At 50.5% G+C, this 24,224-nt stretch overlaps 1 protein-coding gene across 1 annotated transcript in view; it reads left to right on the top strand.

Moving 5' to 3' along the window:
• Positions 1-24,224, top strand: part of CELSR3 (cadherin EGF LAG seven-pass G-type receptor 3) — a 75,594-nt gene that overhangs the window by 7,581 nt on the left and 43,789 nt on the right. The window contains 28 exon segments of the mRNA XM_043984976.1: positions 2,180-2,405; positions 3,589-3,704; positions 4,070-4,158; positions 6,421-6,578; positions 6,795-6,958; positions 7,301-7,426; positions 7,682-7,851; positions 8,069-8,254; positions 9,557-9,667; positions 10,349-10,520; positions 10,912-11,053; positions 11,220-11,340; positions 11,761-11,944; positions 13,197-13,298; positions 13,582-13,596; positions 14,338-14,432; positions 15,232-15,441; positions 16,702-16,906; positions 17,067-17,222; positions 17,443-17,611; positions 18,262-18,429; positions 18,825-18,951; positions 19,254-19,788; positions 21,393-21,505; positions 21,905-21,984; positions 22,758-22,869; positions 23,055-23,171; positions 23,298-23,443. Of these exon segments, the coding sequence (XP_043840911.1) occupies positions 2,180-2,405; positions 3,589-3,704; positions 4,070-4,158; positions 6,421-6,578; positions 6,795-6,958; positions 7,301-7,426; positions 7,682-7,851; positions 8,069-8,254; positions 9,557-9,667; positions 10,349-10,520; positions 10,912-11,053; positions 11,220-11,340; positions 11,761-11,944; positions 13,197-13,298; positions 13,582-13,596; positions 14,338-14,432; positions 15,232-15,441; positions 16,702-16,906; positions 17,067-17,222; positions 17,443-17,611; positions 18,262-18,429; positions 18,825-18,951; positions 19,254-19,788; positions 21,393-21,505; positions 21,905-21,984; positions 22,758-22,869; positions 23,055-23,171; positions 23,298-23,443 (4,315 nt within the window).

The following is a 24,224-nucleotide window of genomic DNA, read 5'->3' as shown; positions in this document are numbered from 1 at the left end:
GGAAGGGGTGCGGCGAAAAGTCTCGGTACCAGGGCAGATGCAGGCGCCTCGGCCACAGCCCCTGTCTGAGGAGAGAGTTTGGGGCTGGCGGAGTGGGAACCTTGCACGCCTCCTCTGACCTTTTTGCTCCCTGGGGTAGAGAGCTGGTCTTAAGAGGAGGAGGGGGCCTCTCTTCGGGGCGGTGGGACAGGAGATGACCGAGTCTGAGCAAATTCAGGTTTAGAGCTGGAAGAAAGTATTAGTTAGATTGCCGGACTTGGAGTCAAGAGGAAGTCTCGAGTACAAATTTTGTCTCTGTCACTTATTGTGACCCTGGACCAGTCCCATAAACCTCCACTTTCCTCATTTGTTTTTATTTTATTTTATTTTATTTTTGAGGCAATTGGGGTTAAGTGACTTGCCCAGGGTCACACAGCTAGCTAAGTGTTAAGTGTCTGAGGCCGGATTTGAACTCAGGTCCTCCTGAATCTAGGGCCGGTGCTCTAACCACTTCCCCACCTATTTGCCCCTACTTTCCTCATTTGTAAGATGCAGATAATGATACCTACTTCACAGGATTGTTGTGAGGATCAAATGAGATGGCACATATAAAGTGCCTAGTAAATTTAAAATCTCACTAGCTGTTATTATTATAGTTCATTTTACAGGTGAGGAAACTGAGGTCCAGGGAAGTTAAGGGACTGCCCAAGGTCATGTACTTAGTGAGTGTCTGAGGTGGAGATTTGAACCCAGATCTTCCTGACTCCAATACCAGGGCTCTTTCCATTATCCCCATGCTTCCTGGTCTTTGGCGCTTTGGGTTCTTTATGCCTTTGTTTCAACTGTTGGGGCCAGTCCCCCTCCTTTACTTCCCTCTTGTGCTCCTGTATTCTCAGCTCTTCTGCAAAAGAAGATGGTCATAAATTCCATGCTTCTTTCCTTGGGTACCTACCTGCCTACTCATTTACTTCGTCATCTCAGATCCCAAACTAAGGGCAGCATCTCACACACCCTCAGCATCCAAGGCCATCCCATTGTCTCTTTCTGATACTGAGCAAAATGGTGAAATGATAGGGTGCTAGCCTTGGCCTCAGAAAGACCAAGGTTTGAATGTTGCCTCAGACACAAGGTCTATGACTGAGAAAAGTCATTTAAACCCTATGTGCAGTCCTCAGTTTGCTCATCTGTAAAATGAGGGTTTTGGAGGTGATGAACTTTGAGGTCCCTGCCAGTTCTGAATCTATAATTCAATGACATCCCTCTCTGCACCCTCCCCTTTGTCTTCAGGTCTGTGGGCTCTTCCTTCATTGATTCCTCTACTTAGCTCCAGTCAGCCCTGCCCAGGAGTTTCTTTTCATGGCTCTCTCACCAACTCACTTTCCCCTAAATTTTTTTTTTTTTTTTTAGTGAGGCAATTGGGGTTAAGTGACTTGCCCAGGGTCACACAGCTAGTAAGTGTTAAGTGTCTGAGGCCGGATTTGAACTCAGGTACTCCTGACTCCAGGGCCGGTGCTCTATCCACTGCGCCACCTAGCTGCCCCTCCCCTAAATTTAAGACATTTATTAGGGACTAAGTTTAGTCACAGGAGATACAAAATAAATGAATCTGCCTTTAAGGAGCCTAGTATCTAGTAAGGTGGGTACGACTTGTGTTTTATAGCTGGATCCAGCACAAAGCTTTGTGTGCTCCCAGGATCTACGTTTATGGCTCTTTAGACCTGAAAGGGACTTCAGAGGGCGTCTAGTATGCTTTACAGTTGAGGAGACTGAGCCCCAGGAAGGTTAGGTGGCTTGTCCAGAGTCATGCAGATAGTAAGGGTCAAAGGTAGGATTTAAACCTAGGTCCTCTGACTCTCCAATAGAGCTCTGTTCTTCACTTGCTTGGATTGTGCTTGACCTAACCAAGAGGCTCTTTACTGAGTCCTTGACCCTATGATAGCCTGAGGTGCCTCATAGATGCTATAGGTTAAAGGTGTCAGTCACTTGCCCATTGGGGTGCCGCCCGAACCAGATTACAATGTAATTGGGAAATATTTAACAAAAATAAATAAAAGTACAATAGAAGATAGATAATGTTAACATGTGGTTTTCTAAGTCAATACATAGCCAGCAGAGATCCTTATGGACGATTTAGTGACCTCCTCATTTCTGTTTGAATTTGACACCACTGCTCTAGATAATTGATGTTGTTGGCCCCTAGGTGAGAACTGTGAACTGGATAGCCGAGCTGGCCGATGTGTGCCTGGTGTATGCCGAAATGGTGGGACTTGCACCAATACACCTTCTGGTGGCTTCCGTTGCCAGTGCCCAGGGGGCGGGGGCTTCGAGGGGCCCTACTGTGAGGTAGCTGTCCGATCCTTCCCTCCTAACTCCTTCCTCATGTTCCGGGGCCTGCGCCAACGATTTCACCTCACTCTATCCCTCTCGTAAGTGTCCTCCCCTTGTGTCCCTTACACGTCACCTATCATTTCTAACTTATCACCCCTAACAATGTGCTGCTTCCTTTCCTTTGCCCAAAGCACTAGAACCCATCCTTGTGCCCACCAGGTAACATTCCTATTTATCAACCCTTTCTCACTCAGTTCTAAAATGCCCTAGACTCCATACTCCTATGAGCCCCTTGGCCACCAAGGAAGAGGGATGGGAGCTGGGGATAAAGGAAAGGTTAGCTTATCCCCCCCCCTTCTTTTTTTTTTTTTTTTTAGTGAGGCAATTGGGGTTAAGTGACTTGCCCAGGGTCACACAGCTAGTAAGTGTTAAGTGTCTGAGGCCAGATTTGAACTCAGGTACTCCTGACTCCAGGGCCCATGCTCTATCCACTGTGCCACCTAGCTGCCCCTATCCCCTGTTCTTGATACTTCCAAACTAGCTAGTACTATAGGCTATCAATCCCAGACTTTTTACTGCTAAACAGTCTTCAACCTGTTGCCCCCAAATACCACTTTCAAACCTACTTCCTCCCAATATCACTATTCTCAATCTGTCCTCGTCACAACCCATCACCTTTTCAGACTATCACTCCCCCACTCAGCCCCCAGCCTATCCCATCATCATTATTGCCCCTGCTCACCATCTTCCAAACCTGTCACCCCAAAAGTCACTTCTCCCAAGCAGCCCCCAGATGTCAGTGCCTCTAATCTAATTACCCCCAAACAGCACTGCCCTGAAATAACTTCCAGCCTGTCAACCCTGTGTCACTGTCCCCAGCCTGTTACTTCCCTGATCTATCACCCCCAAATGTTACTGATTTTAAATACCTCATTTAACTTGTCACCCCTCAAACCTGTCGTTCTCAGATCTCCTCTACCCACTAGTCCATCAGCCTTTATTTTTCCAGCATACTCTATCTCCCTCCTCCCTCCAGTCTCTTTTCCTTGGTGGCCAAGGGGCTCATACCAATATGGGGTCAAGGGTATTTTAGAACTGAGTGAGGAGGTTGATTCGTAAGGGTGACACCTGGTGGGCACAAGGATGAGCAGTTCTAAGCTCCAGTGTTAGGGGCAGGGGAAAGGGGGCTAATTTTTGTAATCCTTCTGAAAGGTATCGGGTATATGAGTTTGAAATCCCCTAGAGGTCCCTGGACTGTTGTGTTTTTCCTTCTCTCCCAAGGTTTGCCACAGTGCGGTCCCATGGACTCCTCTTCTACAATGGCCGCCTCAATGAGAAACATGATTTTCTTGCCTTGGAAATTGTTGCAGGACAAGTGAGGCTCACCTACTCCACGGGTGTGTGCATATCCACGTGTGTATCCCTGCATGTGTGTTTGTGTATCCTTATGGATTCATAAAATATTAGAATTGGGCAGAACTTGGGAACGTAAACTGTAAGAACTGAGAAGGACCTTATATATAATTCAGTCCAGTGCTCTCATTTTATAGATGGGGGAACTGAGGTCCAGAGAGGGCAAATGACTTGACCAAGGTCACACAGTTAGCAATTCTTTGGGGGGCATGGCATCTTTTCTTAGAGGAGATGGTGGTTCTTGTAAATGTTAGTATATAGTACTGAGCATGTCTGTCTGTGTAGGGCATGTGTATAGGCAGTAGGTGTTCTCTACCCCATAGCTGACCCCATGTCTCCCTCATCATAGGGGAATCAAGCACGGTAGTGAGCCCCATAGTGCCCAGTGGTGTGAGTGATGGGCAGTGGCATACAGTGCAGTTGAGATACTACAACAAGGTGAATATTTTTTGTTGCCTTCCAGACCTTCAACTCTCCTTAAATCTCCTCATTCCTTTTGGGCCAGTCCTATCTCAATCCCTTAATTCCTCAGACAGTTCCATAATCCCTCCAGTCCTTCTGACTTTCCCTTCCCCCAGTCCTGGTGGGAGGATGAGCCCAAGGGATACTGGGTAATTTTAATAATGATTGGAGTGAAGGTGCCCAGGTATTTTCCTGGGTTCTTATTGGCCCTACTATAAGGACTTTGCCTTTGATGTATCCCTAGCAAAGTATGAGATTATCTTGGCACAGTTATTTCCTTGATATGATGTGAATTCCTTGCTTTGTTCTGGGTTGCTTCATTAACACCACATTGAGGATGATTGATTCATGGCCAGTCCATACACTTAGGCTGCACCTTTGGACTTGGTCTTTGAAGGAGAGAACAGAGACACAGGGCAGAGAGAGTAAGAACCGGAGCTGGAAGGTCAGATTGAGAGAAGCCAGTTAGATTCATGTAGGCTCAATTCCCTGGGGGAAGCCTGTCCTGGATTGTAGTTTCTAGAGAATCACGTGCTCTAGGAAACCATGAAGTCCCAAGGATGGCATGAAAGGAGACATTGGCCAAGTAGCAAGGAATTACCAGAGCAAGCCTCTTGTACCTAGTGGTGGAGATTCTGGACCAAGTGAGAGCTGGAGCTGAGGCATGGCAAGGGACACAATTCAAATGTGGTTTACACAGGTTCAAGGAAGAGAACTCAAGCCTCCCTAAGTTCTTTCCCCACTTTAGGGGTCCTCAGCCTCAGAATAATGTTATAAGCCAGGAGGACAATATAGGTCCCTAGAGGATCTAGGGCTTTTTGGAGAGAAAATTTGCTTAATTCTCTAGACCAGTGGTATTAAACTCAAATAGAAACAAAGGCTACTATGAACATCATCTACTGTTCTGTTGCTCCTCATGTTCCGTTATGTTTTCATTTTGTTAAATATTTCCTAATTACATTAAAACATTTTTTTGTGGGGCAATGAGGGTTAAGTAACTGGCCCAGGGTCACACAGCTAGTACATGTCAAGTGTCTTGAGACCAGATTTAAACTCAGGTCCTCCTGAATCCAGGGCCAGTGCTTAATCTACTGTGCCACCTAGCTGCCCTCTCCTAATTACATCTTTTTTTTTTTTTTTTTTTGTGGGGCAATGGGGGTTAAGTGACTTGCCCAGGGTCACATAGCTAGTAAGTGTCAAGTGTCTGAGGCCGGATTTGAACTCAGGTACTCCTGAATCCAGGGCCGGTGCTTTATCCACTGCGCCACCTAGCAGCCCCTTCCTAATTACATCTTAATATGATTTGGGTCACGGTAGACACCTCTGCTTTAGTCCCACCGCCCCCAAGGAACTTATTCAGTCCTCTAGACGTATAGCAACCAATGCCTTTAGTTGGTAACACTTCCCCCATCCTTAGAGTACTACAAAAATTTGTGGTCTTTTGAGAGTCAATCCATTCTGCACAGTCCACGTAACTCACCAGTATAGAGCAAGGTGTGTGTTTGCTCCTCTACATTTTGGTTCTAGAGTCTCTTGCTGTACCTTGGCTTTGGTTCCTTCTGGTCATAAGCTCTCCTGCAGTTGGTTTAGGAGGCTTGGTCCCAGAGCTCCTCCATCACTCTGCCACTGATGCTGACCCAAGATCTTGCAGCTCCCAACTTGGTCACTGCTTTTATCTGCTGCTACCCCTGGGCTTCATGCTTCCGTGAAGGGGACGCATGACTGCAGAGACTTCCTCCTAGGGGACCAGTCTAAGTGTATCTGACCTCCCAGCTCTGGTCCCCTCTCTCTCTTTCTCTGCCCCTGTGTTTCTGCTCTCCCCTTTAAAGGCCAAGTCCAAAGGTGTAGCCCAGGTGTATGAACTGACCATGAATCAATCAGTCATCCTCATGTGGTGTCAATGGAGCAACCTAGGACAAGGCAAGGAATTCACACCTTATCAAGGAGGTAACCTTGCCAAGGCAATTTCATACCTTGTTAAGGATACTTGTCAATACCAGAGCCAAATCCTCATCAGTGGGGACAGTGAAGAGCTAGGATAGTGCCTGGGAACACTCAGTAATTACTATTAATAATAATTACTGTAGAAAAGGAAGTTCTTGTTGTTCTAGTATTGTCACATGGATGGGGTATGGAGGGCAGAGACAGATACTCTAGGGAAACCCTGTCCAGAGGGTGGGGTGTCTTATCCCTGTCATCCTGGTCCCCTCTGAGTCTCTAATAATGCTGTGTCCTCAGCCCCGGACCAGTGCCCTAGGTGGGGTTCAGGGCCCTTCCAAGGACAAAGTGGCTGTGCTGAGCGTGGATGAGTGTGACACTCCCGTGGCCCTGCAATTTGGGGCCGAGATCAGCAACTACTCATGTGCAGCTGAGGGTGTCCAGACCAGTTCCAAGAAGTGAGCCTTCTGTGTATTTCCCTGATTCCCTTGGCTCCCTATTTCTTGTCCTCCTAGCCCTGAACTCCTTCCATTCCCTTCCCATCTCTTTGATCTTCCCTTTTCCTCATCCCCCTCAGTCATCCTCCCATCCATCTCTTCTCAAGGAATGCCCAGATCAGTCCCAGGAAGGGCAGGCCCTCCCAGGCCCTGGGTCTCACAGCTCCTCCTCCTTAGGTCACTGGATCTGACTGGACCCTTGCTCTTGGGTGGGGTCCCCAACCTGCCTGAGAATTTCCCTGTGTCCCACAAGGAGTTTGTAGGCTGCATGAGAGATTTGTTCATCGACAGCCGCCGTGTGGATATGGCAGCATTTGTGGCCAACAATGGCACCACTCCTGGTATGACCCCATCCGTACTCAGAGGAACTCCCATGTCCCAAACCCCATTGGGAACCTCCCTGACAGTTCCACCTTACCCCCTTATCATAGCCAATGGTGGCATTTCTTCTAGTATGGCCCCCTAGGAGCTGCTTAGTAACCCCAAGCCCCTGTTGAGCACTGACCTTTAGTAACATCCCTCCCGTCAATCAGTAGAATGTCCCCCTCATCATCTATTCCCCTACCTAGGAGGTTGGAGCACAGGAACTGAGTTTGGGGTCCTGCCCAAGGAGCAGGGGAGCCCAAGCAGAGGGCAAATGGTGCCCTGCTCATACCTGTGTTTTGCTTCCTTGCTTGCCACAGGCTGCCAGGCCAAACGAGCCTTCTGTGTATCTGGCCCCTGCCACAATGGTGGTACCTGCTCTGATGGCTGGGCTGGCTTCCGATGTGATTGCCCTGTGGGCTTCGGGGGAAAAGACTGTGGGCTTGGTGAGGGACACTGCAGGGAGAGGGCGGTGCAAGGGGGGTGGGCAGGGGCCGCAGGCTCAGGATGGAGGATGGAGGAGATGTGGGGGTGTGGAAGAGGATTTGGGTGGGAGGGTGGGATACTGCAGGCTCAGGAAGGAGGGCATGGGGGAGGGAGTTAGAGGACAGATGGTTAGAAGTGACACAGAGAGGGGAAACACAAACTCACACTCTGATGGGGAGGGCTTGGATATCCCTTCTTCCTCTTTCAATCCCCAGCCATGGTCCATCCCTACCATTTCCGTGGCAATGGAGCCCTGAGCTGGGACTTTGGGAGTGAAGTGACTATTTCTGTGCCCTGGTACGTGGGGCTAGCATTCCGGACACGGGCGCCACATGGGGTCTTGCTGCAGATTCAGGCTGGACAGCACAGTTCCCTCCTGTGCCAGGTGTGACCATGACTCCTGATCCCCAACCATCACTGCACATCTAAGCTAGGCAATATCCTTCCTTCCCCCCTTGCGAGTTGTAATTCTCCTGACCCTTCCTAAGGACTGGTGCCCAGTGCTGATGTGCTCCCATTCTTACCCCTTGGTAACTGGGAACATCCAGATTTCTGTATCATTGAGTGTCACCCACCATAGGATTGGCTTTCTCTATCCACAGCTGGAAAGGGGACTCTTGTCCTTGGTGGTGGACAGGGGCTCCGGCCGAACTGCCCGCCTTCTGCTGGACCAGGTGACACTCAATGACGGGAGGTGGCATGATATCCGGCTGGAACTGCAGGATGGACGAGCTGGTCGGTCTGGACACTATCTTCTCACCATCACAGTGGATTTTGGCCTCTTCCAGGTCTGAGGCCACTTCCCTGTCACCCTTTCCTATCCTCTGCCCCTATGACACGTCTCTAATTCTAGCCTGGACTTTGTTTCCACGGGCATTCAGGACCTCCAGCCTTGCTCCTAACACTAAGCCCCCTCATTGTCCCCATCCCCAATTCCTCACTAGTTTCATTGGGTTCCTATATGCTCCTGTTCCTTGTAACCCAGGGATGAGCCACTGGCTGCTCAAGTCACTGCTACCACCAGCCCTGGCTCCCCACCAGGGGAGGGCAGAGAGTTGAGCTGTCAAAGTATCAAAGGCTGTCTGGAGAGGAGGGAAAACTAAGCTGTCTCTAGAGGAGACTATAACTATGAAGGTTGTGGAAGGTCCAAAACACCAGGGTGGTAACTGTCCCCTGAGGTGGGAGATGAGCTTGGTCTCTTGTTCCCTCTCCTTGTAAGAACTGCCTGAGTTCCATTCATTCATTCACTCATTCAGCAAATGCTGACTCTGTTCAGGTGCTTGGTCTGAGGCTGCAGAGATGAAATAGGAGATACCATCCCTGAAGACCGGATCTCCTGATAGGGGCAGGGGAAAGCGCTTATTTTTAAATAAGTGTAATACAAGCAAACATGCAGTGGGGGCTGAATGCTTTAGGGCAGTTTGTGGAGGGGCTGCTACTGGCGTAGTCAGGGAGGACAGAAGAGAAGAGGTAGTACCTGATATAGACCTTGGAGGAAGGGGAGGCTTTCTGCTTGCAAAGTCCAGGAGGGAAGGACTCCGGAATGGGGGAAGTAGCCCCACTGTGTGACTAATACAGAGGGACAGATTGAGGGGTGAGATTAGAGAATAGCCCGATGTGGCTGAACTGGAGAGTGTGTGAAGGAAGGCTAGGAATGAAGACTGGAGCCCCTGAAGAGTTTGGGGCAGAAGTGGGACGTGGCCAGACCTGGCTGGGCATTGTTAGGAGGATTAGCATCCTGAAGTTCAGCTGTGTGTACCATGGATTGGGGAGTGGAGGGAAGACAGGTTGAGAGACCAGTTAGGCTACAACAGTAATCCCCGTAGGAGAGGATAAGAATGTGAATTAGGCTGGTGTCCGTGGGGTCTACCCCTGGCCAGCGTATTTAGGTTCTGGACTGTCTATCCTGTTTGTTTTGGGGATGAGGAGTCAGGCAAACAGCAACTGAGCTGTCTGGAGTTTTCCTCTGAGCAGAAGGGCACTCAGAGCTATTCTCCCTCATCCCCCAGTTCTGCCCCTACCCCAGCTTGTTCCTGCTGCTCTATGGCCTAATCTTATGTTGACCTGAAGCTTGTCCTTCCCCCGCTCAGGACACCATGGCAGTGGGGAGTGAGCTGCATGGGCTCAAGGTGAAGCACCTCCACATTGGGGGTCTGCTCAAGGCCCATGATGCCCACCGGGGCCTTGATGGATGTATCCAGGTAAGGAGTCTACCTAGTCTCCCCCAAAAGCCATGGGGTACTGAAGGGGAATCCAGCTGGGAAGGGGTATCAGGTGACCCGGAAACTTGGGGGCAGGAAGCTCTAGCTTCCCAGGAGAGGGTTTGGTCTGGTGTCAGAATGGCTAGAGGAGGACTCTGTCTTCTTTAAGAGAGCGTGCTTTGTCCCAGTGCTGGGAGAGATGTGCTCAGGGCTAGGGGGTGAGTCTTGGGGTTCTGAGGGTAGAGTATGGATGGGGCTTGGTTTTGAGTGTGAGAATGGAAGGGGTCAATCTGGAAGAGTTGGAGTAAGGGATTTCTTGAGCTTTGAGGGACACTTTTTTTTTTTTTGGCGGGACAATGAGGGTTAAGTGACTTGCCCAGGGTCACACAGCTAGTAAGTGTCAAGTGTCTGAGGCCAGATTTGAACTCAGGTCCTTCTGAATCCAGGGCCAGTGCTTTATCCACTGTGACACCTAGCTGCCCCGCACAGGGCACTCTTGGTGGAGTTCAGAGGTCTCATTTTGGGAATGGAATAGTTCTGTCTCATGTTTGGGGAGGATGTTGGGCAGTCCTGGGGCATTTGGGATCAGGACAGTTGCTCCCACTCGGGGCTTAGGTAGGCTTTGTGGCTCCAGAATTTGGGGTACAGTGCTGTATCCCTCAGTGACCCATCTTCTGGCAGGGAGTGTGGCTGGGCACTGTGCCATCAGGGGCCCCAGCCCTCCCTCCACCCAGCAGTAAGGTGAACGCAGAGCCGGGTTGCAGTGTGCTTAGTGCCTGTGCCTCCAAGCCCTGCCCTCTGCACGCTGACTGCCGAGACGAGTGGCAGACCTTCTCCTGCGTCTGCCACCCAGGTAGGATTTCCTCTTGGGGAGAGAAGGGAGGTATCCTCAGGGCTGGGATGGGGAGACTGTAAGGGTAGTGTGGCAGGTGTCCTGGGGGTCCAGCTTAGAGCGGTGGCTAACAGACAGAATGACCAGGGTCCAAGGCGTGACAGTGTAGTGTACTGAATTTGAAGTCAGAGAGACCTGGGTTCAAAACCTGGATCTGTGACATAATCTCGGGCGAGTCAGTTGACCACTTGGGGCCTCAGTTTCCCCCCTCTCACCAACAAGGGGCTAGGACTGGATGATTTTTGCAGTCCTTACCTACTCTAAATCCTGTGAGTTGGGACAACCACCAAATGCCTTGATGCTGCTTTCCTGAGGATGGGATCAGCATGCTGACACCCTTCTGATTGCCCAGGTTACTATGGGCAGGCCTGCGTGGATGCCTGCCACCTGAATCCCTGTAAGAACAAGGGTTCCTGCCAGCGGCGGGCGGGTGCGCCTCATGGTTACACTTGTGAGTGTGAAGATGGCCACTTTGGACCCCACTGTGAGCACAGGTGAGGAAGTGGAGAGGTTTTTAGTGGTCCTTGGGGCTGAAGGAGAAGGTTGGGAGGAATGGTTCTTGACATGCAGGCCCGAGAGACACTGGAGATAAACTCCAGGAGGAGAATTCGGTTGTTGGGCAAGTTCTTAGAGTAACTTCTGCTCCCTATTCCTCTGTAGAGTGGACCAACAGTGTCCTCGGGGCTGGTGGGGGAGCCCAGCCTGTGGCCCCTGCAACTGTGATGTCAACAAGGGCTTTGATCCAGATTGTAACAAGACCAATGGGCAGTGTTATTGTAAGGTAAATGGGGTGGGGGGCGCCAGGTTTCAGACCTTGATTCTTTATCCTGGCTTTGACCTTTGACCTCCTGCCTCTAAGGCCCACCACTAGTGTCCTCGACTCTTCCTTTGATCCTTGAACTTGTTTTTGCTTTGACCTATGACTCCATACCCAAATTTTAGACCTATATCCTGATTTTCTTCTTCTGACTCTTGACCTCTGACCTTGACCCTTACACCTCACCTCTGACTCCAGATTCAGACACCCTGGCCCTGACCTTAATTCTTCTGACCCAATAATCCTCAGGTCCTGGTTTCGGCTTGTCCATGACCTTTGACCCCTAACCTCAATACCTGCCCTGACTTCTGACCCCAGCTCCTATGACCCCTTCCCTAAGCCCTGACCTCTGACCCCAGGCCCCTGACCCCGTCCCCCCTTCAGGAGTTCCATTACCGACCCCGGGGGACTGACACCTGCCTCCCCTGTGACTGCTATCCTGTGGGCTCCTCTTCACGCTCCTGCTCCCAGGATAGCGGGCAATGCCCCTGCCGGCCCGGAGTCATCGGCCGGCAGTGCAACAGCTGCGACAGCCCCTTTGCTGAAGTCACCGCCAGCGGCTGCCGGGGTGAGCTGGGGTCCCCAGAAACAGTTGGTTTTAGGGATTTAGATATAACCATAAACTCTGGCCTGAGGTGGGACATGCAACATACTCAAGTTTGGTGTTCAAATCCTTGCTCAGTTAGTTTGGGTGCAGTGCCACCAGGTGGCAGTAGTGTGCTGCAATCTTGAGCAGTAAGGCTTCCTCTGGGTCGCAAGATGTTAGCTCTGCTTTTGGAAATCGCTACTTAAATAGGAGCTTTCTTCCACTGTTGACACACAGATCTTGGATCTGTTTGGCAAATGAACAACAGTAGATCATGTGTGGGAAAATGATGCTTTCAGATAAAAATTCTTAAAGAGAGGAGGGATCTGAGAATCTCAGAGATCATCCATCGTAGAAAGAACTATACAAGGTCAGCAAGCAAGAACCTTAAAACATAACCCTAGAAGAGACATGGAACATAGACCATCCGAGCTGGAAGGAACCTGAGAACACAGAACGTTAGAATGCAGAGGTTTAAAACATGAAATGTAGAAAGCGACCTTCAAAGACTGTCTAGATCAGAGAAGGAGAATTTGAGATCCAGGGAAATAAAATCTTTGACATAGCTTGTTCTCTAGCTTAACATTTCCTTTATTAGCGAGGTGGCGCAGTGGATAGAGTGCAGGAACTGGAGTCAGGAAGACCTGAGTTTGAATCTTGCCTCAGACACTTAGCTCTGTGAACCTGAGCAAGTCACTGTACTGCTCTCAGCCTGTTTCCTCATCTGTAAAATGGGGGTAATAATAGCACCTACCTTAGAGGCTTGTTGCGAGGATCAAATGAGGTAACATATGTAAAATGCTTCGCAAGCTTTCAAGTGCTATACAAGTGCTGGTGGTTATTAGTATTTGCTTTATCAAGCCCCAGTCTTAGATGTAGACTTGAATGGGATTGTTTTCTTTATAATCGCTAGTATCTTTCTGGGCTGGAAACTTTTACACAAAGAGCTTTCTTCACAACTTTGTGCCATTTGGTAGTACAAGTATAATTGTCTCCTTTTGACGGATGGGGGGAAATGGTCTCAGGGAAGTCAAGAGACCTGTCTGTTGTCAGATAGCTAATGTCTGGAAGACAAAAACACAGGATGCCAACATGGCCCCCCTGACTCCAAGGCTGGGCTCATCCCTAAGCTTTCCAGGGGTCAGCGGGCTCTGCAGAATTGTCTGAGTGATTATGCCAACGCTTGGTAGCCCTCTCTGCTCCTGACTTTACCTGTCTCTTCTTTCCTTTCCAGTACTTTATGATGGATGCCCCAAGTCACTGAAAGGTGGTGTGTGGTGGCCACAGACCAAGTTTGGGCTCCTGGCCACAGTGCCTTGCCCTAAAGGGTCCCTGGGTGAGTGACTGTGGTTGGGAGTGACAGGTTCTCAGTGGGACCTGGGAGAGGGAGGAAACAGCCAGAGAAAGGGGAGAATGGGGCCCTGGGATCCTGCTAACTTAGGGGGGCCCTATAACGTGTGACAAGTTGTCCCTTAGGGGACATTCCTCTTTGGGGGATAGGAAAGGGAGGGGGAGATGAGAATTGAGGGGAATTTGGTTTGGAGCCTCTCCTCCCCCACCTCTGTTGCCCCTAGCCCCCTCACCCTGTCATTTTTCCATTTCTCTTGGTTCCTGGGCAGGTTTGCGGGGAACAGGTAAGTCCCCCCACTTTTTGCTCAGGGATGCTTTGGGCTCTCCTGCTGCCTGAGGTCCCCGCAGACTCCTTTGCTGGCTGAAGCCCCGCCTGCAATCCTTCCCCTTCCCCACTTGCTGCCTAAATTCTTTGCCATCTCCCTTATTGCCTGAAGTCCCCACAAATCCCTGCTCTTCTTAGCACTACCAAATCAGTTGGTTCTCAATTATCCACAGTGTAGTGTGGATTATATAGGGCTACTGCCTCCTTCCACAGATGGGATTGTAGGGCTGGATGTGGATGGGTGTCTCTGTGTGTCTGGGAGTGGATGTGTCTGTTTGTGGGGGGCACTGTGTTTGGGTTTGCCTATACGTCCCTGCTTCTTAAATTCAGTTCTAAATAGTTTTTGAATTATCTGATAGTTTGGTATTATTCTTGCCTCTGCCCTGCTTTATTAGTACAGGTGATTGAGAACTGACAATGCTTATGATCCCCCTCCCACCAATGTTTTCCTCTTCTGCTTTGGGTGCCAGTAAGCTTCAGGACCTGGAGGTTCTGGGGGGATGGGGGGGAAGGGAGATTTTCCCTGTAGAGACCTGGGGAGGTCAGTGGTCAGAGATCACTGGCTTCTCTGACCCTGAGCTGGCCCTGGCCTCAGGCTGTATAGGCTTGGCTTGTGACTAGTGCCTGGAGCCTGGAGCCTGGAGGTTCTGGCTACCCACCCCCTGGGCTCTGACAGTGATGACTTCTTATCTTTGCATAGGTGCTGCCATCCGGCGCTGTGATGAGGACAGGGGGTGGCTGGAGCCAGACCTCTTTAATTGTACCTCACCTGCCTTCCGGGAACTGGGCTTGCTGGTAATATTTCCCTCACCTCCCTCACCAGATAGAACTTGGGGACTAGAGTTAGGAAGCCCTGAGTTCAAATCTAGCCTCAGACACTTACTAGCTCTGTGAACCTGGTCAGGTCACTTAACCTCCACCTACCTCGGTTTCTTCAGCAGTTTAAAACAACAACAAAAACCGTGTACTTCCCGGGTTTGTTTTGAGGACCAAATGAAATTGTTTGTGAAGCCCATGCGTACACAGTACGCAGTGCAGCCTTATCTCTAGGAGGAGCATCATAAATGCTGATTTCTTTGCTTCCTGTGAGATGAGCAGCCATTTCTCATTTGGAATGAGGTCAGATCCTGGTTTTGTGACTGGCCAAGTCCCTCTGCCTTTTCTTTTCTTTTTTTTTTTGCAGGGCAATGAGGGTTAAGTGACTTGCCCAGGGTCACACAGCTAGTAAGTGTCAAGTGTCTGAGGCCAGATTTGAACTCAGGTCCTCCTGACTCCAGGGCTGGTGCTTTATCCACTGCGCCATCTAGCTGCCCCCTCTGCCTCTTCTGAGTCAATTTTGCTCTCTGTAAAGAAGCAAGTTAGGAGAGGTGACTGCTAGATGCTCATCCAGCAGAGGCTTTCTGCCACCTGTTAGGGTCATCCCTGTTGATATTCTCAGTCGGCCGGTGGTCCTTACTCCTTGCCTTTTGGTGCAGGTACCGGAGGATTGGTAGAAATGGGATAACTTTGGGGATCCTAAGGTCAGGTGGAGGTGGAGAGGAACAAAGAGGGGGCTTCAGTGTGACCCTTGTCTCTTCTGCTTCCTCCTGGGCAGCTGGAAGACCTAGAGCGCAATGAAACGGAGCTGGACACCATCGAGGCCAAGAAGTTGGCCCAACGGCTTCGCACAGTAACTGGGCACACTGAGCGGTACTTTGGCAATGATGTCCACATTGCTGCTCGTCTTTTGGGCCGGCTCCTGACCTTCGAGAGTCATCAGCAGGGCTTTGGGTTGACTGCCACACAGGATGCCCATTTTAATGAGGTGACCCTGGCTACCCTGCTGACCCACTCTCCTTGCTGCTTCTCTGTTCCTGGCCATTTCTGCTGACCCTGACCCTTCTGATCATCACTCTAGTCCCAGTGATCCCTAAAGCACCCTAGCTCATGACATCCCTGGGGTCACATAGGACTCCCACTCTAATAAGGACACCCTAGACATACCTCTGACCCACTGACCACAGCATCCTGGTCACCACAGTGACACCCCCTCCCCTAACAAGATCACTGAAAATGTGTCCCTCAACAAGCTGGAGTTTGAGCTTTATCCTATAAGAAGGCCATACTCAGAGCTTTGCTTTAGGGAAATCAGGCTTCTTGCTTTCTGTCTCCCTTTGTTCTGGGGAAAAGACCTTTGAGCTAGGAGGGAGAACTGGTGAGCTCTGGCCCAGCTCCATCTCAAACACTGAGGCCTGGTGGCCTCTGTAGGTCGCTGCATCCTTCTAGGCCATAGTCTGAGGGGCATTTCTGAGATACTGTGAAGGTGGAATTGACAGAACTGATTTTTTATTATTATTATTATTATTATTATTATTATTATTATTATTATTCAGGGCGGTGAGGGTTAAGTGACTTGCCCAGGGTCACACAGCTAGTAAGTGTCAAGTGTCTGAGGCCAGATTTGAACTCAGGTCCTCCTGAATCCAGGGCCAGTGCTTTATCTACTGCGCCACCTAGCTGCCCCAGAACTGATTTAATCTTGTTTGTGCTTGATAGGTAAGGGAAGGAAAAGTCACAGAGAACCGCGGGGTTTTGAACATGAAACCAGATGAAGGGCGGAGCCACAGACAGAAATAGTAAAGTCATGGGATCAGGGAAACTAGAGCTGGATGAGAGTTTAGGGCCTGGTCCAGTTTCCGGATTTTAAGGATGAGGAAACTCGAGCCCAGGGAGAAGGTCACACTCTAATGATAGCTGACATTTATGTGGCCTTTTTACAAGGTACTTTATGTGTATTATCAGATTTCATCCTCACAACTGACTTGCCAGGTAGTCATGGATGTTATTGAGCCTTGTTTAGAGTGGGGGAAGCTGCATCTGAGGCTAAGTGACTCACCTTGGGTGCCATAGCTATTACATGCCAGAGGCAAGACTGAGCCCAGATCTCGGCTGATTCCAAGTCCTGTAGTCTGTTTACTGTATTTCAGCGGCCCTCACTCTGGGGATCTTTGTGTTGGGTGGTCCTGGGGTTGTGAGTGGGAAAGGGTCACAGGAGCCCTCCTCACCGTAACCTTCCCATCCCCAGAATCTACTCTGGGCCGGCTCAGCTGTGCTGGCCCCTGAGACCCGTAAGCTGTGGGATTCTCCATGGCCACAAGCCCTAGGTGGGACCCCAGCCCGGGGGAGCAGCGCAGGCCTCATTGAACAGCTAGAGGAGTACACAGCGACATTGGCCCAGAATATGGAGCTCACATATTTGAACCCTGTGGGCTTGGTGGCACCTAATATCAGTAAGCAGGGACTCCAGTGGGTGGGCAGGTCAGAATCAGGACTTCCCAGTGAGGGAGGAGGAGGAGGAGGAGGAGGAGGAGGAGGGGAAGGGACACTCTTCTGGGGGGAGAAAGTGGACCTTGGCCAATGACTGATGACACTTCCTTCCCCTGTCCCCAGTGCTTAGCATTGATCGAATGGAACCTCCTGTTCCCACATTGGGGGGACATCGATATCCTCGTTACCATGGTAGCCTTTTCCGGGGCCAAGATGCTTGGGACCCTCATACGCATGTAGTGCTGCCCCCTCCAGTGCCCCGACCCCCACAGCCAGAAGGTAAGTCCCGTAAGTGGGAGTGCAAGCAGCACTAACCAGGAAGATGTTCTCAGGCCACCATCTCAAACATTTCCCTTCTGCTCCCATAGAACAGCACCTTCCTTGGGAGTCACAGCCATGATAAGAAGGGTCACCAATTGTGTGGCAGTGGTAGGGCTGGGAGCACTGGCTAATTGTCCTGCAGGGTCACTGACTGTGGCTTACCCTTTGCCTCCCCCAGCTCTGCCCACAGGTGGCAGCAGTGATGCCAATGGGACAACAGAGAGCGTGGCAGCCCAAGGGGGGCCCTTGGAGGCAGAACCAGGTCTCACCATTGTTATCCTCCTCATCTACCGAACCCTGGGGGGGCTACTCCCTGCCCGATACCAGGCAGAACGCCGAAGTGTTAGGTATGGGGGCCGGGTGAAGGGCTTGCTATAAAGGGGAGGCTGAGTGGGCCATGTCTGGGGCCACCTGCACTCTGGGTTCTATCAGAACAAGATGTCAGGGCAAGAGATCTCCTACTTAAGGATACTCCCAGGTCTAGGGCCTAATCCTTTATCAGTGTAGTATCGTGGTAGGACAAATTAATCTGGAATAAGAGGATCTGGGTTCTTTTCTTTGCTGAATGAGTGACCTCTAGGTCTCAATTTCTAGACATGGTCTAGAAATTGACATTCCAGGTTCTCTAGATCTGTTCCCTGCGTGTTCTTTATAAAGCAGGTTGTCCTCTCATCTGGTGGGGTCCAGGGGAGGGAAGGAGCTCTCATGGGGGTGTCTGTTATTCCAAGAACGTCTGGGGCCCTGAGGTTGTGGATGCCCACTGCCAGGATGCAGGAGGGGAGTGTTTCTGTTTAGATGTAGATTGCATTAGTTACTTGAGATAGCTTAGAAGTCGATGAAGTCTTATCTGCTCTCTGAGCATTGGTTTTCCCACCCATACAGTGAGGACCACAGACTAGATGATTACAAGATTTTGTTGTTGTCCTTGGGGGGTGGGTAGGTGTGGGCATGGACCTGGCATGACAATTCTAGGACTCAGGCAATAATGTTCCTTCAGGCTTCCCCGGAACCCAGTCATGAACTCTCCAGTGGTCAGTGTGTCCGTGTTCAGGGAGCGCAGCTTCCTGCAGGGTGTTCTGGAGTCACCTATCACCCTTGAGTTCCGCCTGCTGCAGACGGCAAATCGAAGCAAACCCCTCTGTGTACAGTGGGAGCGGCCCAGCCAGTGAGAATGCATCCCTTCTTCCCCTGGCAACCCTCTGGGTGGCCCTCAGAACCATCTCTTGAATGACAAGTTGGCTTAGCCTTGGAGGACCTGTCCAACCCAGCCCAGGATCATCCTGTGTGTGGTTGAACTGGTCCAGCCCATAGGGATGTCCACCCTAACCCAATACCCCAAATCCACTTAATCTTGCTCAGCTTTGGATCGTTATCTTTAAAGAGGCTGGATTTGCTGGTCTCTAAGGGCCTTTGTAATTCTAGAGTCTTTGATCTTATTATTAGCTCATGAAGAGGTCCATACATTTGTCCTTCTTTCCCACCCAATATGGGTGCAGGCACAGTACTCTCAGTTGCCAGACTGGGCATCTAGACTCTGAACCCTGATGTGACTCTCCACAGGAGCGACCCTTGGGGTGTGTGGACAGCCCGTGATTGTGAGCTTGTGCACAGGAATGGTACCCATGTACGTTGCCAGTGTTCCCGGCTTGGTACTTTTGGGGTGCTCATGGATGCTTCCCATCGAGAGGTAGGACCACATCCATTTTCCTGGATGTCAAGGAACCTTCCAAACTGTTCCTGAGTCAAATGGGAGTGGGGAACGATTGTCTAAATCCCTCAGGGCCCTTTGGTGGGAGGGAGGCTCTGGTAAAACCCAGAATGGGAGTGTGACATCAGAATGAAAGTTTTACTCTATCAGAGAATTGAGGGCTAGATGTCAGGCTGGGGAGACAAGACAGCGTGGATAGGCTGGCAGGGATGGAGGTCATACAGGAGCTGTCTCTGTAAAAGGTGCCATCCCTTCCTGATTGCCCTTCCCCATGCCCACAGCGTCTGGAAGGTGACCTGGCCCTCCTGGCGGTAGTTACTCATGTGACCGTGTCAGTGACCGTGGCTTCCTCGCTCCTGACCGTGGCTGTCCTGCTCAGCCTTCGAGGCCTCAAGTCCAACACCCGTGGGATCCACGCTAACGTGGCTGCAGCTCTGGGCCTGGCAGAGCTGCTCTTCTTCCTGGGGATTTACCGCACCCACAACCAGGTGCTTGGCTAGGGGGGGAGGGTCCAAAGCCAGAAAGCTGTCTGAGGCCTGGTGGTGGTGATGGCAGGGAATTTGGGGGAAAGGTGGGCAGAAGAAGCGGGGGTCCACCCTGGGGAGCTGAGTTTACCTTCTGATTTCCTCTCTTTTCTCCAGTTCCTGTGCACTGTGATTGCCATAGTCCTACATTACCTCTTCTTGGGCACCTTCTCCTGGCTCTTTGTGCAGGGGCTGCACCTCTATCGCATGCAGGCAGAGGCTCGAAATGTGGACCTTGGGGCAATGCGCTTCTACTATGCTCTGGGCTGGGGTGTTCCAGCCATCCTTCTGGGTAAAGTGAACCCCTTCTCCCCTAAGAATTATCAGAGTAATTATAGCTCTTGCTTTTATGTAAGACTTACAAAGCACTTTCCCCTCGACAACTAAAAGGGGCCCTTTTAGCACAAGAATGATTATTACCCATTCTGTAGATGAAGAAAGCTTGAGGCCAAGTGAGAAGTGGGATTCAAATCCAAGTCTTTTGGTTGTGAGTCTATATCATAAAGCACACATTACCCTGGGCACTCTCCTTACCCTGGTTGGTAACATAGGCAGTGCCCCCAGCCATCCCAGATAATGCAAGCCCCCACCCTATCATCACTGTCCAAACCAGCTCGGCCACAGCATCTGAGGGAGAGACATGGCCCTGTCCTCAGGGAATGAGAGGGTCCTTGAGGCCTCCTGCCATCTTTTAATTCTTTGAAGGGCTTGAACCCCAGACTTCCATGTTGCCCCATTTTCTTCTCTTTGATCCCCTGGCCTGTTGGCTTCTTGATCACCAAGTGGAATAGAGTAGAAAGGAGGGGCAGCTAGGTGGTGCAGTGGATAGAGCACTGACCCCGGATTCAGGAGGACCTGAGTTCAAATCCGCCCTCAGACACTTAACAATCACTAGCTGTGTGACCCTGCGCAAGTCACTTAACTCCAATTGCCTCACCAAAAAAATAGAGTGGAAAGAAAACTTGCTTTTGATCAAGGACACCTTCGTTCAGATCCCAGTTCATCTATGTCTTGTGGAACTTGAGTAAAATCCATTTCCTTTTCAGAACCTCAGTTTCTTCCTCTAAAGTCCATGAAACTCAGGCAGCCCTTCACACACTTGGCTCTTTTCCCCTCAGAGCTCCCACAGAACAAGCCCCAGACTTTCCATAGGGTTCAGGACTGTTGGGGACATAGAGGAACAGCTGGGGCCAGAGGAACTTGGAGAGAGGAGAACCCTTTTAAAAAAGGTCGGCGACTGAGGGCAGCTAGGTGGTGCAGTGGATAGAGGACCGGCCCTGGAGTCAGGAGTACCTGAGTTCAAATCCGGTCTCAGACACTTAACATTTACTAGCTGTGTGACCCTGGACAAGTCACTTAACCCCAATTGCCTCACAAAAAAAAAAAAAAAGGTCAGCGAGGTCAGGGTCTCCTGAGTCCTTCCCCTCTCCAAGATGAGGTTGTTGGATCTCTAAATCCCATGACCTCCCTGAGCCTTGGTTTCTTCATCTAATGAATGGACAAGAGAAACCTTTCACTAGCTACTTGACAGAGTTATTCTTGGGGCAGGCTTCTATAAATGATAAAGCACATTTGATTCATTAAGATTGTTGATCTTAATATTAATAGATTGGTCAGGGGAGGTCTCTGTCTCCTAAAGCTTCTCTCCCTCTTTAATTTGGGATGCATGGACTCCCTTTTCCCTTGATCAGGAAGGAGGAAGAAGTTTTCCACCTCTCAGACATATTGGGACAGTGGGTGTGGAATGTGATCCCATTGGGCACCTTGTGCCCATCTTTGCCCCTTTCACTCCCTCTCCTCCTTCCCCCCATCACTACAGCCTTTCTTCAGAGTGATGAGCCGGTCAGGGGTTGTGGGGAGGGAATTGCTTCCTGCTCTGAGCCCTCTTTTCTCCAGGCCTTGCCGTAGGCCTTGACCCTGGGGGCTACGGGAACTCGGACTTCTGTTGGATTTCCATCCATGATAAACTGGTTTGGAGCTTCGCTGGTCCTATTGTCCTGGTCATTTCGGTGAGGCCCTGAAGTCTCCCCCCAGTCCCATCTTCACCCCCCCCAACCCTAATTCCATCTCTCATTCTGACACCTAGCTGTTTGCTTCCCCTGGGATCTGGGCTGGGGCTGGGGGCTTTGGGTGTTTGGTGAGAGCAGACACTGACTTAGGTCTCTATTTCTCTCCATCTGTTTGTCTTTCTGAATCTTTTCCTTTCTCTGTCTCCGTGGCCACACCCAACCCTTTGTGTCTGAATGTTTGTCTTTTTCCATATCCAACTGATGCCCTGTCTGTTTCTCCATGTCTCTGTTGCATCTCTCTCCCCTCTCTCTCTCTGTTCTTGTGTGCCCCTTTCTGTTCCCATCTTGCCATGTCTTGCTCCCCCTATATCTATGTTTCCCTGCCCAACCTGTGTCCAGATGAATGGGGTCTTGTTCCTGCTGGTGGCAAGGATGTCCTGCTCCCCTGGGCAGAAGGAAGCCAAGAGGACGTCTGTGCTGTGAGTTAATGTCAGGGCTTGGGTGGGACCATGTTGGTCCAGATTGAACCCTGCTAGGCTGTACAGAGGGTATGGGAGATGTGCCTGAGGCCTAGAATATATCATTGTGGAGGGGGTTTGGGAGAGTGGGGGTAGGAGGGAAGGTTAGGAAAGGGACTGTGCCTCCCCTGTCCACTCTCCTCCCTCCCTCCACAAGACTCTCCTTCTTCCCTCAACTCCCCCATTAGACTTCTCTCTCTTGATTTTTTTTGGGTGGGGCAATGAGGGTTAAGTGACTTGCCCAGAGTCACACAGCTAGTAAGTGTCAAGTGTCTGAGGTCAGATTAGAACTCAGGTCCTCCTGAATCCTGGGCCGGTGCTTTATCCACTGCAACACCTAGCTGCCCCCTAGACTCCTCTCTCTGGAAGGAAACTCCACTGGTACAAATTCACTTCTTTGGGCATCTGTTTCTATTCCTCTTCTTGACTTTGTCATTTTCTCTCTCTGCCTCTTTTGTCTTTCCCTTTGTTTTTATTTCTCTTTCTATCGTTCTCTTCATTCCTTCATCCCTATCTTGGGTTGTCTCTCTTTGTTTTTGTCTGAGTTTGGGTGCCATCTTTGTCTCTTTCCCTGGCTTTCTCTGTCTCTTTGTCCTTATCTCTCCTTCCCTTTGTCTCTCTGGCCCTGCTTGTGTCTCCTTGTCCGTGTCCTCCTTCTCGTCTCTCTCTCTCTCCATCTTCTCCTGTTTCTCTGCCCCCGTCTCTGCATCTCCTCCACATGTGACCTTCTGTAGCTCCTTCCTGCTGCTCCTGCTCATCAGTGCCTCCTGGCTCTTCGGTCTTCTGGCGGTCAACCATAGCGTCCTGGCCTTCCACTACCTCCATGCTGGGTTCTGCGGCCTTCAGGTGACCCTGGACCTGCAGGGGAAAGCCAGGGGGCTGGCTACCATGTGGGGAAGCATGTGACCCTGCCCTACCCTTTTGTCACAGTTCTCCCCTCCCTAACTTTCCCCCCATGCTCCCCTGATGTCCTTCTCACTGCCATTTACTGTCCCTTCACTGACTACCCCCATCCTCTACCATTGCCACAGGGCCCAGCTGTGTTGTTGCTTTTTTGTGTCCTGAATGAGGAGACCCGAGGGGCCTGGGCTTCAGCCTGTCTGGGCAGGAAAGCTGGAACAGAGGAGGCAAGGCCGGCTGCGGGCACGGTGAGGCGACCTTGGGGGGCATTGGTGCTGGTGGCTGTGTTGCTTCACTGCTGAGGGAGAGCATTGGAGAAATCTAAGGGTACTGCAGGCTTTTGGGTCCTGATTGACCGTGCTTCTCCCTCACAGGCCCCTGGTGCTTACAACAACACAGCCCTCTTTGAGGAAAGTGGCCTCATCCGCATCACTCTGGGGGCCTCCACAGTGTCTTCTGTTAGCAGTGCTCGGTCAGCCAGGACACAGGACAGTCAGCGGGGCAGAGGTGGCCTCCTCAGGTACGGCAGGAACAGGGTTAATTTGGCAGTCCGTGCAGGGTGGACCAGACTTTGAGGAACATCAGGAGCCCTGTGGTCTTTTTAGACCTTGGACTTGAGGGCTGGAAGAACATCCTATGTCATCTTTTCTTATTCCTTCGGGATAAGATCAGGAATTCTTACTGTGGCTTCCTTGAAAAAGGACCTGGGGAGGATTCCTGGCCAAAGTGTGGAAAGTCATCTTCTGTTCCCTTAAGCTTAGCCTGAGACAGTCTGAATTTTTACAAAGTACTACCATCATAGAGCCAATGATTTCCCTTCTCTGAGCCTCCATTTTCTCTTCTATAAAATGGGAGTCATAAGAATTGTATTACCTCTCTTCCAGGGTTATGGTGAGGATCAAATGAGATAATATATGTAAAACTTAAATCACCATCAAATAAAAGTTAGTGCTGTTATTACCGTCCAGGACAAAGAAACTAAGAGCTAATTTAGAGAAAGCCCTGGGACAGGCACAAGGTCAACCGCCTGTGTGAACTACCTGCTGCTTCTCTGGCCCAACTTTACATCTGAGTGCCCTCTCCCCCAATTCAGTTCAACACACACGAATGTGCCCGGGCCCTGTGTTGGGCATGCACGTACAATGATGGGAAAACAAATGGCTTGAAATCATAACAAGAACAGTAGCAGTAACCAACAACAAAATGGCATTTCTATATCTCTTTAAGGTTTGCGAAACACCAAGCATATTGTCTCATTTGATCCTCCCAACCAGCCCTGGAAGTGACATCAACAATGAGGC

Source organism: Dromiciops gliroides, chromosome 1 (assembly GCF_019393635.1).
Source record: "Dromiciops gliroides isolate mDroGli1 chromosome 1, mDroGli1.pri, whole genome shotgun sequence".
NCBI classification, from domain to species: Eukaryota; Metazoa; Chordata; class Mammalia; order Microbiotheria; family Microbiotheriidae; genus Dromiciops; species Dromiciops gliroides.
Note: the sequence above shows the minus strand (reverse complement) of the source record. Positions and strands in the feature narration are given on the sequence as shown.